Source organism: Pleurodeles waltl, chromosome 5 (assembly GCF_031143425.1).
Source record: "Pleurodeles waltl isolate 20211129_DDA chromosome 5, aPleWal1.hap1.20221129, whole genome shotgun sequence".
NCBI classification, from domain to species: domain Eukaryota; kingdom Metazoa; phylum Chordata; class Amphibia; order Caudata; family Salamandridae; genus Pleurodeles; species Pleurodeles waltl.
In genome coordinates, this window is record NC_090444.1 from 570,823,550 (window position 1) to 570,838,777 (window position 15,228).

General features: G+C 43.3%; 1 protein-coding gene across 1 annotated transcript in view; it reads left to right on the plus strand.

Annotated features, from left to right (window-relative positions):
* Positions 1-15,228, plus strand: part of REL (REL proto-oncogene, NF-kB subunit) — a 266,069-nt gene that overhangs the window by 62,688 nt on the left and 188,153 nt on the right. Inside the window, exons 2-3 of the mRNA XM_069234380.1 lie at positions 4,496-4,537; positions 4,641-4,783. Of these exons, the coding sequence (XP_069090481.1) occupies positions 4,496-4,537; positions 4,641-4,783 (185 nt within the window). The remainder of the gene's footprint in view (positions 1-4,495; positions 4,538-4,640; positions 4,784-15,228) is intronic.

A 15,228-nucleotide genomic window follows, 5' to 3' on the forward strand; every position in this document is an offset into this window, starting at 1 on the left:
TCCATTGATTCCAATGAGGGTATCCAACTCCTCTTCACCCCTATGCACCTGGGCTCCCTGGTGTAGGTACTCCAGTCTTCTGGGTATCCACGGATGAGGACACTCTTCGACCTTCTTTGTGCCAACTGGTTTCCACGCCACTGGGAAGGGTCCTGAATCCATAAAAATCCGATCGCGACAGTCCTGCCTAGAGGACACCCAGCTCGATAACAGCTCAGCACCCGGGAGCATGTGGGATTTCTAGTACTTACCTCTGATGATTTCCTACTCCCCTAGACCCAAGAATCCTATCATACCTACCTTGGTTGGGCACCTCCATTCTTATACCACTTTCTTAGTATATGGTTTGCCCCCCCCTCCCCCTCCAATAGGGCTCTATGTATGTTCATGCTTTTGCTTACTGTTACTAAATATATTTTTTGTATATTGATATACCAATGTTAGTTTAGCTTTAGTGTTGTAATAAAGAAACCTTTAATTTTGCAATGCCTGGTGTGGTTCTTTCTTTTTGGTTACTGACTGACTGTTGTGGTATTGCAAGTGCTTTACACTCCTCCTAGATAAGCTTTAGCTACTCACCACAGCTCCCCCTGCAGAGCTTTTGCTATCTGGACACCTAAACACTATCACTAAGAGTTGCCTGTACTCAGTATAGGGTGCCACACCTTAGGTGTACACCATAAATTGAACCAACCTCCTACAATTATTCTCTTTTCACATACTGCCAGCCAACACTTTAAGATTCTCAGATTCCATGAGCATACTTTAATGAAATGGCTTCTAGTGATTTTGGATTTGGAATGATTTAATACCTTGAATTCTATATGTTCTTTTATGGTGTTTAGCACAGAAGCAAGGAAGAAATGTTGAAAATGTGTTGATGTGTATATTGCTGATCTTAGGTCCCAGAGAACTGGTTTTAATTCTGTTTATAACAATTAAACAACATTTGCATGTTTCTGGGAAAACACTTGGGGCCTCATTACAACCCTGGCGGTCAGTGGTAAAGCGGCGGTAAGACCGCAAACAGGCCGGCGGAAAAAAATGGAATTGTAACAGCTGCGGTCATCCGCCACTTCACCATTCCGACCGCCATGGCAGTTAAGACCGCTGGGCTGGAGATTGCGGTCTCCAGCCCGGCGGTCGTCACTAGACCGCTGACGGTATCAGGACCCTGCATACCGCCATGGATCTCGGGTGGTTGGGAACCGCCATGAGATCCATGGTGATAGGGGTCTCCCCCACCCCGCTACCCTCCACGAATCTTCCCCCCACACCCTACACCCCCTGCCACCCCCCAAAGGTGGCACAACCCCCCTCCCCACCCCGAACATGCACATATACACAACCGTACACGCACACACCCCCAACATGCACATATACACTCCCCTACACGCACACATACACCCCGACAACACATACCCGCACACATACAGACATGCAAACCGTCCGACCCGCACACATTTCCCATACACACAACACCCCCCCGCACGCATACACTCACTCACTCACTCACTCACCCCCTCTACACTCTCACACGCACACCCCCATGCACGCACACAACACACAACACCCCGTTCCCTAACGGACAATCAACTTACCTTGTCCGTTGATCCTCCGGGAGGGGACGGGATCCATGGGGGCAGCTCCGCCACCAACACACCGTCACCAGAACACCGCCACACCGAATCATGGGACGTGATTCAGTGGGCGGTGTTCTGTTGACGTGGCGGTGGAGGTTGAGCAACCTCCACTTTCCCGCCGTCCGCCAGTATGGCTGCTGGCGGCTTTCCGTACGAAAAAGGACGGCGGGCTGCCAGCGGTCATAATACGCGGCACGGAAGACCGCCACCACTGGCGGTCTTCAGCACGGCGGTACCTCGGCGGTCTTGCGAAAAGACCGCCGAGGTCGTAATGACCCACTTTATCTTTCTGTATCTCACATTCTAAAAGTGTGAAATGAAAAACACTCCTTTACAGTGAAGGGCCCCAATGTCATTTTCCAACCCTGCAATGATTTTAGGTTTCTGTCATTTTTCACCACTGCCATCCCTGCCCACACATGCAAATTCCACACTTTTTTTATGTACATTGTTTTATGGATAAGATTTTCCTAGCTATAATAGAGACGTTCTCTCTGAAGTACCTTGCTGGCTCGTGAAGCCTACTTTCCTCTGTATGAAGCTAAAAAGGAAAGGTGAATAAGTCTTTCAATACATCTCCAAGACACACAGTGCAGACAAACTCTATTGTAAACTCACCCTATTAATGTTTGTGTGTATATTTTGGCTTTCTGTATGTCTGAGCTATGATTGCACTGTGGACCTTGTAATTACATACTTGCATAAAATCTACAGCATCACAATTGCATCTAGTCCTTGCCTTAATAGCACACGTAATCAGGCCACAATGTAATATTATAATTATTGTTGATCACCAAGTAATTTATTTCCTAACATTTTGCTTCAATCCATTCTTTTACTGGCAGTGTAATTTATCATATGGTAATCAATTTTCTCACATTTTGGCTTCAGTGCAATTTCTGATAGGTATTTTACTCTGTTTGGAGCTCCTCAGACGAGCGTAGGAATTCACTGGAAAGTTTTTTAAGCTGCTTTGATGTAGTGTGCCAATATTTGGTTTGCATATCAATTATAGCTTTGTAGAGGCTGTTGGTGACATACAGAGGGAAGATAGTCCATTTGGGGGAAGATTGTTACTAAAAAGCACTGAAGCATTATGTTGTGAAAAGTTAACAGAGTTACAACTGACACTGCTGCACTTCTCTGAAGAGCCCCATGTAAAGACAAGTATGTATCAGGAGGGCCTTCTGATCTCTGTTGCATTGGAATGCAGTCTTGAAGCAGTGTTTTTATGAAATATCATTCTGACTTTGTGTTGTATTTGGTGGTCCTCTAGAGTTAGTTGAAGTGAAAGTCACATGCATGGAGAAAAGGTATTGATGTGCGAGTGTGGTGAAGTCTGGTAGGAAGTGAACCTAACTGCATGTTTTCTTAGATGTGATCAGTCTTTCCATATTGCTACACAACTGTCTTTGTATTTAATATCAAAAGCATGTTGACGTTGTAGCATTATATGTCAAGTTATGAGTTTCTCTAGAGTGTATGCAATCCTCAAGGATTTTGATGTTTCCATTGGAGTTCTATATGTGAATAAATTGCAAAATAAGATCCTTTGTTAGGTACAACAACAGTAGCATTGCTTACAATTGGTAAGATACATAGTATTTTACTCACAACTCAAGTTGTGTAGATGAACCTCCATGTGTCACAAATAAATTATACCATTACACAAAATTATACAATATCTCATCAGAAATTACTATGATATTTATTGCACATGTGATATTTTGCATTTCTAATGCTTTGAGTGCCTCTGCAAAGTTCTTTTTAATATATCTAGTGTGACCACACATGTAGTTCCATTGTTCCTGGAGATGTCCAAAATAATGAACTATACACTTAATTATCAATTCATACATTCAGTTAGAATTAATCCAACTGTTCCATGTGATAAAAGAAATAAGAACTCCTCAAAGTTTACTAATTTATGTGTTTTGGCCTATTGAGTTGGGCTTCCTCAGGACAAACCACAAGTGCTTGACAACTTTCAAGGTACCTGTCGGTGGACAGTCCCATCGGGTAGTTTCTGAGGATCACCCCAGTACAAAAATTGGATTTTCTCAACTATCTAGCATAAATAATGTTAGTCCTGTAGGGTAAACATTGGCCTCGTCCGCATCAGTCGGAACCTTGCCTATGTTTGCATTGGATTATTTGGGCTTCTATTTTTATCCTTGTCCATTTGGAAAGCATCAGGTTTGTATGCAACGTGTGCATTGTGTTCTCAATACCCAGAGTTGCCTAAGATCTCAGAATTCATATATGTTTCCGAGGCCACCATTTCCCTTATCACATTTGATAGAAACTTTAAAAAAACATCATTTCAGGAAACAAGCTGTACAAAAACCTATCTTGTGTACATTACAGTGGAGTATAGTGTTACTCCATCAGTAACAACAACATAGGCCACATATAGGGTACCATGGCAACTAGCTGGCCCTAATCATCAGAATGTTAGGGAGGGACATGAATGTTTCTAAGTTCATGTTTGGAAGCTATCACTTCTAGTAGATGCCACTCACTGCATTGATACAATCTAACGTACTAAGGTAAAACACTTCCTTGTGTTCAAGAAACACTTTTTTTGAATTTGGAATAGTCTTTACCATATTTTAAATAACGTTAGTTGCACATTTAAATGGCAAATATCTTGCCAGCTCGGTTCTTGTTTGGGCTCTTAGAGCCAAGCCAAACTGTTGAATTTGGCTCTCCCTTTTAATTTGTTGGCCTGACCACCTCTAAGTCTGAGTGCCAATTTTACTAAAAGTTCTAACTGTATAATACTTCATTTATGATTATTTTATTCTCCATTTGGCTTTCTCACCCACCTCTTATGATTTTTTTTTCTGTAGTGCCAAACCATCACTCCCTGATGCAGAGGCCCACTCACCTAGGTAAGATTTTCTGATTTGTAAATGATTAGGATGAGATTTGCTCATAGTGTGTGTGCTCAGTGTATTCTTGATTTGTAACTTGGTATATGTATGTATTTTTAAGGTGTACAACAACCATATGTTGAAATATTCGAACAGCCCAAACAGAGAGGTATGCGATTCAGGTACAGGGTTGAAGGTCGATCTGCAGGCAGCATTCCGGGAGAGAGAAGTACTGACAATAATAGAACCTACCCGGCCATTCAGGTAAAAAAAAGTAAAATAAAGATCCAAAAAGCTTTCTTCTGCATTTATCTTCTAGTGTATTCTACATAAAATGCCTGTATGTGTTTTCAGTATCTATAGCTCTTAAACTTAAGGTTAAACTAGCACAATATAGTGTCTTTATCAGTTTCAGTTGAACTTATTCATTATATTTGTTGAAAACTAGTTTTTGCCACACACCCACTATATGTTCAAAATGTTGAAAACAAGATTACCTAGAGGGCAATTACGTTCTTGATATAAAATTTTCTCTTGCACTTCTTATATTGAAACGTATGTTCTCTGATGGAAAATGACTTTAAAAAGTCTCGCCTGTTTGGAGGATACCATCCTCAAACCTCTCTGCAATAGTGAACAAGTGATGGTTCCAACATTTTCTGTATGGCTGCATAATTTTTTGAATGTGTTCAAGATTTTCTTTAACTGATTATCATTTGATGTATTTCTATAGCATAGACCTGGACACAGGGGCACCAGAGTGCTTCAAATATGGCATATCAACATTAATGCTCATTACAACAAATGAACAGTAGTAATAGGAGTGAACATTGAGACACATTGAGTTAGATGTAAAGAACTGCGATCTCACCCTTTTCAGCGTAGAGTAGTATTTTTTCTAATGTTGTCATGTTTAGCTTTCATAGGCAATATGAACATTTCAAGTGTCTGATACTTGCCCACATTCAATTTTGTATTATACTTTGTGTTATACTTATCATTTATCATGCCTTTCCGTAAGCGGTTTTGTAAACATTCCCATTCATGCATTCACCAGTAAATATCACTAACAAATTATTACTGGGAATATTTGATTATAAAGAATATATTTTCTAAACCTAGATCCTGTTTCAGGACCTATATGTTGTGAACAAAGGCAATTGTTTTGAAATTCACCCTCCATGTTCTTCATTTCATGTGCTTTATTAATTAAAAGGAATTCTGTGCTACACAGAAGGAGGGAGTTCTTAGCATATTAGGCTTTCTGTAATCCTTACCCCTAGTGAGGCAGTATACCTAAATAATGCATCTAGTCCAATTCATCCTGCCAATACCATGAATTCCTCTGCCTCTGCATTACAAAACTTTAAAGAAACTTACATCAAAGGTTATTTCCAGGAACAATACTGTGTCAATACATTCATATTTTCTCCACATAAACACCATTTAGGTGGGCTCTTCTCCCACATCTGTTTAGTCACCCTAACCATAGTCTTCTCCACATTAACTTTCAGGAATATTACCACACAATACCTACCTTGTGTTTTGTTGTATGCTATAACCCTATTGTTGTTTTGTCTAATCTTAATGTATCATCAGTTTACCTGAGTTCCTGTACTGAAGTATCAATTAATTTAGGTGGAACACTCAGTCCTTTCTCGAACTACTTGACTACTTGGGAAACTGTTGTTTAGAGGGCAAGAAACAAGGATGCTAAGATAGTTTATTTTTGTGCATATAGAGCCTTACAAGGCATGCCCACAGGTTTGAGGTTGCTTGTGTTCTAGTTCAGGGGGAGTACGACTTGCCACTTTGGGCTCAGCTACTCCTATTGGAGTGGGACCATGCCTAATTTGCATATGGCTGGTTCCTGTCTGTGGTGGCACAGTGGGGCTCCAGTTAATACCAGTGGCTGGGTTTTATTCATTATTGTTTTCCTCAGTACCTGTAGGTCACAGCACAAAGAAACAGCTTCCGTCTATACAGAACATTGGAAATTCAGAGAGAATAACATCGTAGAATATTATGAACCATAACGGCTGATTTAAACATGATTTGTGAATCACCAGAAACATAGAGGGAGGCATTACATCCTAGAACTTATACTCATTTTGAGTGGTGGTGTTAAATAATGTAATTGTATTACTTGACGTGTTTTCAAAGTGGCCTGAAGATAAGGTGTTGACAAAGATTGATCTGTCTGGTGTCATTACATTTTTAGAGTCCTTTATTGTCGAGGGAAGGGCTTCATAAGTGTATTGTAAGTGACAATGGACCTCAGATTTGTTTGAAAGAAGTTTAGGATTTCTTTTCTAGAAATGGCATAAAACATAACTTAACCTTTTTTGTATCATCCAATTAGCAGTGACAATGTAGAACGGTTCAACAGAGTCATCATGGGGAGGATACAACTTGCAGTAAAGAAAAGTTTGTTGTGGGAAAATGAGTTATTGAGATTGATAGGAGCATATCAGATAACCCTAGATGTTTCTGGGGTCAGTCACTCCACGATTCTAAGAGGAAAGGAATCTTATATAGGAATAACTTGTGTTGGGTGGCGATTGAAAGACCTAGAGATTGGCCTCCCACCAGAATTAGAGAGAACATTAGACAGACACAAACTGTGTACAAGGAATACTATGACCAGAAATGAGGGCCAAAATAAAGTTAGAGATAGGAGATTGTAGGAAAATTAATAATCCTATCAGGTCTTTTAAAGGTCAAAGCAAGTTTTCTGAACCTTCCCACATTAAGGAAATCGTGGCTAATTTAGCCATGTTGAAAGTTGGGCATTTCAGTAGGACGTCAATATGCAGGGATCACCAAGTGAGTTTACATAAAACTTTAGAAGATTTCAGTTGTAAAGGAGGAGTGTCTTTCCTATGATCATTCCTGTGTTCGTGTTCGGATATGAGGTTTGCACTTTGGAAATTATGGTTACTCACTTCAGTTTTCCAATATGTGTGAAGAAATAGACCATGACAATGAGAGTTTTGTCGAACAATTTACGGATGAAAGTGAATTAAAGGAATATTTTACAAAGGTGTGACATGTTCAGTGATATAACCCCAAAAAATAGCTTATTTTGTCATTGGACAAAACTTTGCTCTGATTGTTTTCATCGTTTCGTATTGCTGTACATAAATTGCTCAACTTTGTAGGTAGTATTACTATTTTTTTTAATTTGTTTTAGTTGCCGATCCTTCATCTATGTCATCTTATAGCTGTTTGTAATTCTGTTTGTATTTGGGGGTAAGAACATTTAAGGTGTTCTGTTTGTTGTGTAAAGGAGGAAGATGTATAGTGTTGCTTTACTTTGTTCATATAGTGATGTTCCAATGTTAAAATTGTATGTTATGGGTGTAAATGTTCCACTGCAAGGTTCTAGAGATGGCAGTTATCTCCAGGAGCCAGGCAAAGCAGCTGCAGATGGGGGTTGTCACCAATAAAGCGTTTCAACCAGAACCTAATTGAATTGTTTTCACTACATAAAGCAGTCAACATGGCGTTCATTTTTCTACCTACCTTAGCCTATCCACCATATGGACTGTGAGGGTTGGGCAGTAACACTAAGGAAGGTTCAAGGTGGTGCTTCATTAGAGTCCAGATACTGTAGTTGCAGACCGTTTGTGGCTTGGTATGTCACTGTCTATATATGCTGGGTCCTCAGAACAACATTTCCCTTAAGGAATACCATAGAGAGGTCTTCAGAAGGAAAACCTTTAAACTCACTAAAGCTCTTTGCTTACATAAGGCCAGTTTGAAAGGTTGACTGTATTGTTACCAGTTGATATCACCAGAGGTCAAAGTGTCAGGAGGAATGCATTGTAGAAGAGGTGAAGTAAAGCGTATATCCTAAAACAATGCAGCATATGTTTGTGCGGTACACTATCCCTTATTAGCTGATTAAATATTTATTCCTTCTTTCTTGTTTGATACAATTGACTATGAATTTCTCCTCTAATCACTGATTCTTAAGTTTCATACACAGCATTGGGGTTGTTCAAAATCAGCTTACCTGACTTGAACATCAAGAAGACAGTGAGCATATCCATAGTAGTGAAATTCTTACGCCAGATACCTATGGAGAAACAGATCACCTATGTTGGAAATGGCCATTTCTGCAGGGTTATCCACAAACCTTTTGCCTTTCTCCTATTTTGCTGACCCGCTTTTTATTGGCTTTGGGACTCTGGGCACTTTACCACTGCTAATCAGTGCTACAGTGCATGTGCTCTCTCCCCTAAAACTTGGTATATTTGACTCACACTTGTTTTGCTTATTTATTTTACAAGTAAGTCACTTGTAAAGTGGTATACCATATACCCAGAGCCTGTAAATTAAATGCTACTAGTGGGCCTGCAGCCCTGATTGCGCCACCCACAGAAGTAAACTTTCAAACTTGTCTTAGGCCTGCCACTCTCATAGGTTTACATTGGTAATGCCCTTAAATATGTCTAAGTGGTACTTTTTGATCTGTAAGGAGCAACATGGGCATGTTTGGTATGTTTGGAATACTAGTGAGAAACCCTGCTTACTGGTGTAGGAAGATTTTACACTACTATTTTAGAAATACCACTGGGGCAGAGTGACAGCTCCACTTTGTGCATACTCTCCAGACAGCCATCCATCAGGAGGGTTTGATGTGACAGGGTTACCAATGCAATTATCTACATACTGATGGTCTTCCTGGGCTGGGGAGAGGGAAGGTGTGCACAAAGGGCTTGTTTACCCCCACCTGATGTAGCCAGAGTAGGGGAGAAGGGAAATTATTGGAACTGTTCAGATCTGGCTAGAACTTTCTCCCACCTTCTAGAAATTGGACACTTGGAGTATAACTATAGGGGCTTTTGCCCTTTGATTTTTAGAGCACATTTGGAACTGGGACTGAATCTCTGCCTCTGCCAGAAGGACTGCTGGACTGCCCAAAGGACTCATCTAGACTTGTCATCTGTGATTGCCCTGCTACCCGCTGCTGCTGAGTGACATAAAGGACTCCCTGGATTGCTTTTCCGCTTCTTTCCCTGCTGCCAGCTACTCCCTGACTCTGTTCTGCCAAGGCACTGTGGTGCTGCCTGGAAGAACCACCATTGGAGTTACTTGCTTTGTTGCACTGTCCTGTTTACCTGCTAGGTTTCTAAACAATAATCTTTTGTGCTGGTCTGCAGCCCCCTCTGTGCCCCTAGTGCTCTCCTGGGGCTGATGGCTGCCTCAGAATTGGCCTTGGGACTCTGAGTCCTGCCTTCTGCTATATTTTTAATTAGTGCATGGTAAGCACCTTGTTCTCATTTTAGCACGAGGTGTGAGCTTTTTACCCTCCAGTACGTAGGGTTCTTTGTTGCCATCCCCCAGAGCAGCGCTTGCCTTACGTGCTTTGTGCCTCTCCTGTGCTGCCCTCTACAAAGGGGGAGAGACACCAGCACTTCCCAAAGGGTGCAGGGAAGTTGCCTACCCGCTACAGCCTGATTGCCTCTGCAAGGAGTGCAGAGGGTGAGCCGGGTCTCGGGGGAAGTTTTGTATTCGTCCACCGCTATCTTCACGGGTGACCCAATTAGAGGAGGAAAGACACCCTGGTGCCAGCTGCTGCACTGCACGGGAACCCCTTCTCATGTTGGGGAACATTCTGTGCGGGCTTTGGTCTCTGCTGCATAAAGGGGAGAACCCTTAAGGGAGGCTTCTCATTGAAGCCTGGCGGGTGCAGGAGCCCTGCAATAGGGAACTTCCGTAAATAGCCTAAGACAGGCACGGGCCCACCTATGCTCAGCGTTAGGCTCTGAATATATTCTTTCTACCAGACACGAACATCTACTGTATTTGACCTAGAAGGCGTGCAGGTGTCCTGACGCCTGATAATTGTCTATAGTGATTTGTGTGCTGTCACATCCGAGATGCCTTACGTGCACCATTCTGATTCATGTACCCTTTTGCTGTCATGGACTGAGGCATTACATGGCTCAGGTAATTACTGCCCCTTTGGATGCATATTATCTTTATAATACATACCATGTTTTGTCTTTAACAAGATCGCGTACCTGGAAAGGTACTGTGTGTTACCATCCTTTAGAAGTGACAGGTGCTTCTGTCCCCAAGGTTTCTTTAATGCATCTAAGGTTACACTGTACAAATACCTACATTTAAAAGTACTTATGCATCACGTTCATGGAAAGTAATACCAGTATACTTTCTGAATGCATTTCTAATCAGCCTCCTAGTAAGGTTTTTTTGATAAACAAATTTTTATTGTTTTCCGAACATATACAGAAAAGGAGAAAAAAACAGGTTCAAGTACAAAACAAGGACGCATTAAATTTGTACATCTTATCATTACTGTGGCATCATTGTTCGACAACAACATTACTGGGTTGTGGCAATCTCGGCAGCTCTTGTCCCCACAGTGTTCCTGTGAAACCTCATGTATCCCATTACTTATCTGGTTTATGTCATTGAATCTAGCCATCGTCCCCATATCTTTCCGAATTTGTGTGGGCACCCTCTAGACTCAAATACCAGTCTCTCTTGATTGGCACACCAGTCCACCCCCTTTCTCCATTTTTGGATCAACTGGCCTTCTGGGGACGTCCACGCTGCGGCAATATCTCACTTAGCGACCAGCAATGCCGCAGCTGCCAGTGCTCGTTTAGCACGTGAGCCTCCCATTTCTTCCATTACCCCCAATAGGATTAGCTTAACTGATTTTTGTATTTCTTGGCCCAGAGCCCTTCCTATGTCCTGGGTCACCCCTTCCCAGTATTTTTGTAGTTTTTGACAGGTCCATCCCATGTGAAAGAAACCTGCTGGTTCATATGGGCATCTTGGGCATTTGGCAGACGGGAGGGCTCCCATTTTATGTAGTTTGGATGGTGTAAAATAGGCCCCGTATAAATAGTAGAATTGTATCATGCGGAACCTTGGCGAGATTGCTAACACCTTGGGTGCCATCAAGGCTTCCCTCCATTCCGTTTCTTCTAGGGGTCCGACCCATGATTCCCACCTAGCCCTAAAAATGGCTACGTTGTCGGGAGTGTTGTTGATTAAAGCTTTGTAAAGTTGAGAAATGCTTTTCCCCTCCATCTTTCCCATGAGCACTTTGGCCTCTAGTGGGTTAAAGTCTGGTATGGGGCCTGTGGTGGGCAAGTGGGTTCGCATTGCGTGTCTTAGTTGAAGGTATCTAAAGAACTGTGTCTGGTTTAGTTGAAATTCTGTTTGTAGGTCTTGGAATGATTTCATGGCCCTCCCCTTCCATTTGTCTCCAACTAGGGAAATGCCTATTTGGTCCCATATTGCAAATCCCTCCAGCGTGGCTGAGGCAGACATCCATTTCCCTCTCCATAGCGGAGTCTGGAGGGTTATAACGGTATTCCAATGAATGTGGCGTAGCGCAGCTTGCCAAGCCAAGAAGACCACTCTGGTTGTTTCCTCCATGTTGCGAGGAAGTGATGCTCCGTACAGTATGTCTAGAACCCGCGGAAACCCCAGGAGTGTCAATTCTGTCTTGTACGCCGGGTCATCCCATCCCCCATTAAACCAGTCATGGACCACTATCTATTGGGTAGCCAGGTAATAAAGAGAGGAGTCTGACACACCCAGACCTCCGTCGTACATTCCTCTCCGGCAATATTGTACCGCTACTCGATGTCTATTGCCTCACCATAGAAATCTTCCTGTGATGCTTTCGAGATTTTTGAACCACGAGTGGGGGATGAGGGATGAGGATGGGAACGTTTTGGAATATGTATACTAGTCTCTGCAGGATCATCATTTTGTATAGGGCCACCCGCCCCATCACATTCAAGGGGAGGGTCTGCCATCTCTGCATGTTCGTTTTGATCTTTGTTAGCATTAGAGATACATTTTTGGCCCATGTTAATTCAGGCAAAAGGGTTACCCAAATCCCTAGGTATTTAAAACTTAATTTGCTTATGGGTATGGTACTCTGCCAATCGAAGCAATCACATGTGTTTTCTAGTGGGATCAGGATTGATTTGGCTGAGTTCATCCTGAGACCTGAGATTAGTTCATATTTCCTTAGAAGGCAAAGGCTCCTTTGGCCCATTACACTGGGCTCTTCCATATATAGCAGAACGTCATCTGAGTATAGGGCTATCCTGTCTTCATGAGATGGATCCCATTTTCCAACCTCGGTATACTGAGTCCGTTCTGATCATCTGGGCTAGAGGCTCAATGGCCAGGGTATACAACAGAGGGGACAAGGGACATCCCTGTCGGATGTCGAACCTGTAGGATATGGTCCCATTAACCTGTACGCAGGCCGTAGGGTTAGTGTATAGTGCTTTAATTAGGTGGCAGAATTGTTTTCCCATTCCTGCCCTTCGGAGCACCAGCAGAAGGAATCCCCAGTCCACTGAGTCAAAAGCCTTTTCAAAATCTATGAGCAGGAGGGCCAGGCTTCGGGGCAACCGGCGCCTTTCCGCCAAGGCTACATGTAGCCGGCGGATGCAGTGTCTTGTGCTGCGGGTTGCCATGAACCCACATTGGTCAGGATGGATTAGCTGCAGCAGGACCTTTTTAATGCAAGAGGCAAGGATAGAGGCGAAATTTTTTATTTCTGTGTTAATCAATGATATTGGTCTGTAATCTGCGCAGTGGGGTGAAGGGGGTTGGGTTTTGGGGAGCACCACGATCATGGCTGTATCTGGTTCTGGAGGAAAGGATCCACCTTTTCCTATTTATTCAAAAAGGCATAGGAGACGTGGAGTCAAGTTTTCTCTAAATGCCTATTAAATCCTGGGGGAACCCATAAGGACCGGGCGTCTTGCCAGCGTTTAATGTCGAGATCGCCGTCTCAATTTCCTCCTCACTAATGGGTTCCTCTAAAAGCTGTGCTTCCACCATAGGCAACTGTGGGAGGGGGATCTCGTCAAGTAGTTGACGTGTTTGGTGTAAGTCTATTTGTGTATATTTTATGTTGTTGGCAACACCTGATCTTATACACTAACCATGCATCCTTTGCACTGATAATCTTGCTTTTGAATAATATATCATACATATTTTTAAATAAACGTGTGTGGAGTCTCTTTTGTAGTGTAATCATTGTGTTACTGGTCGGAGTGTGTTGCGCAAACGCTTTACACATGACCTTTGGGGATAAGCCTGACTGCTCTGTGCCAAGCTACGAGGGGGTGAATGCAGGTTATCTTTGGTGTGTAGCTTACTCGCCCTGACTGGAGTGGTAGCTTCTGCTTGGCTGAGGTACCTACCCTAGCCAACCAGAAACTCCATCTCTAACAGGCTACAAAAATGTTGTTTGGCATGTAAATGTTTGAATAGTTTAGCTCCACAGTATCTTCAGTCGAACATCACGAGACGTTGTTGTGGCCAAACCCTCAATTCTTAGTCTTGTGATTATTACGAAAATTCACCTTTAAAGTTTATTGTTGCTTCTCTGTGACAGGATCAAAAAAGTGCAAAGCCTAATCAGTCGACCTAAAAAAACAAGCTTACCTTCTTGAGCATCTGAAGAGCTATCATGACCAGTTAGGGTGTTCAGTTCAATGAGTTTGCCCTCTAGTGTTTTATTGTTCTTATCTATGCTCATTGGTGTACTTGAAGACAATTCACCTAGTGATGCAGTATGCCATTTAAGGGTTTAAATAATAGATAAATAAAATACATTGAGGCTTCCTTTCTGCCCAGAACATCAACAAGACTTTTTCAAGTTAACTTCAGGCTCAAGGACACAGAGATAGATCCTATGTGTTGGAAACGATAGAGGCACTAATTAAACTTCTCCGATAAAAGTGTGATACAGTGACTTAATCAACTAAAGCTTTACTGAGAAAAAGTATGATAATGTGATCTAGAAAAGTAGCTATATCAGCCTTCCCCTGCCAAAGCTGAGAACCCTTTTCGTAAAATTCTGTTTGAGTGTGATACCTACAGCTTGATATGTTCAAGGACAGGTTTCCTCATTTTTCAGCGCCTTGCCTCCTTGCGCTTCTGCCCCCGTCGTGCCCCTTCTGTTTGTGCCACTTTTCGCCGTCCTGTAAGTGCGTTTTTACTGTTTTCAAGCGCCTCGCCTCCTGCGCATCTGCCCCCGTTGTGCCCCTCTGATTGCTGTTTCCCCGATTGTATACTGTGCCATTAGTGTATTTCTGTGACTGTTTTAAAATTGTGACTGTTTTTAAAATTGTGCCTGACTTTTTTGTGCCTTGTTTTTTGTGTTTTCTCCCCATGTGCGCTCCCCCTTGCTCTCTGCTCCCTGCCGCTGCCTCCCTGCGGCCCCGCCCCCCTCGCGCCCCCATTCGCCGCTCCCTCCCGCCTCCCGCCTCCCAGCTGCTCCTCCCTCCCCCCTCCCTTCTTAATGGCTGGCGCTGCGCGTCCGAGCCGCTGGCGCGCCGTAGGTGCGCCAGAGGCAAGCCCGTCTGCGCCCGTCTGCGCCCGTCCGCGCCTGGACGGCGCCCAGCGCCACCCCCACTGGTCCTCACGCCCCCCGCACCTCCTCCTTCCGATACTCGGCCCCCGAACTCCTCGCCCTCAACCCTGGCCCCTCCACAGAGTGCTTCCTGGCCATCCCGAAGCACACCAAAGGACCTTTTTCCTGCTGCACCTGCAACTTCTCCTGCAACAAAACAACGAAGCCAGCAACAACCAACACAAACCACCTGCACTGCATCCTCCTCAACACACGCTCCGCACGAAAACACGCCATCGAGCTCTGGGACTTGCTCTACACCACCGCCCCAGACGTG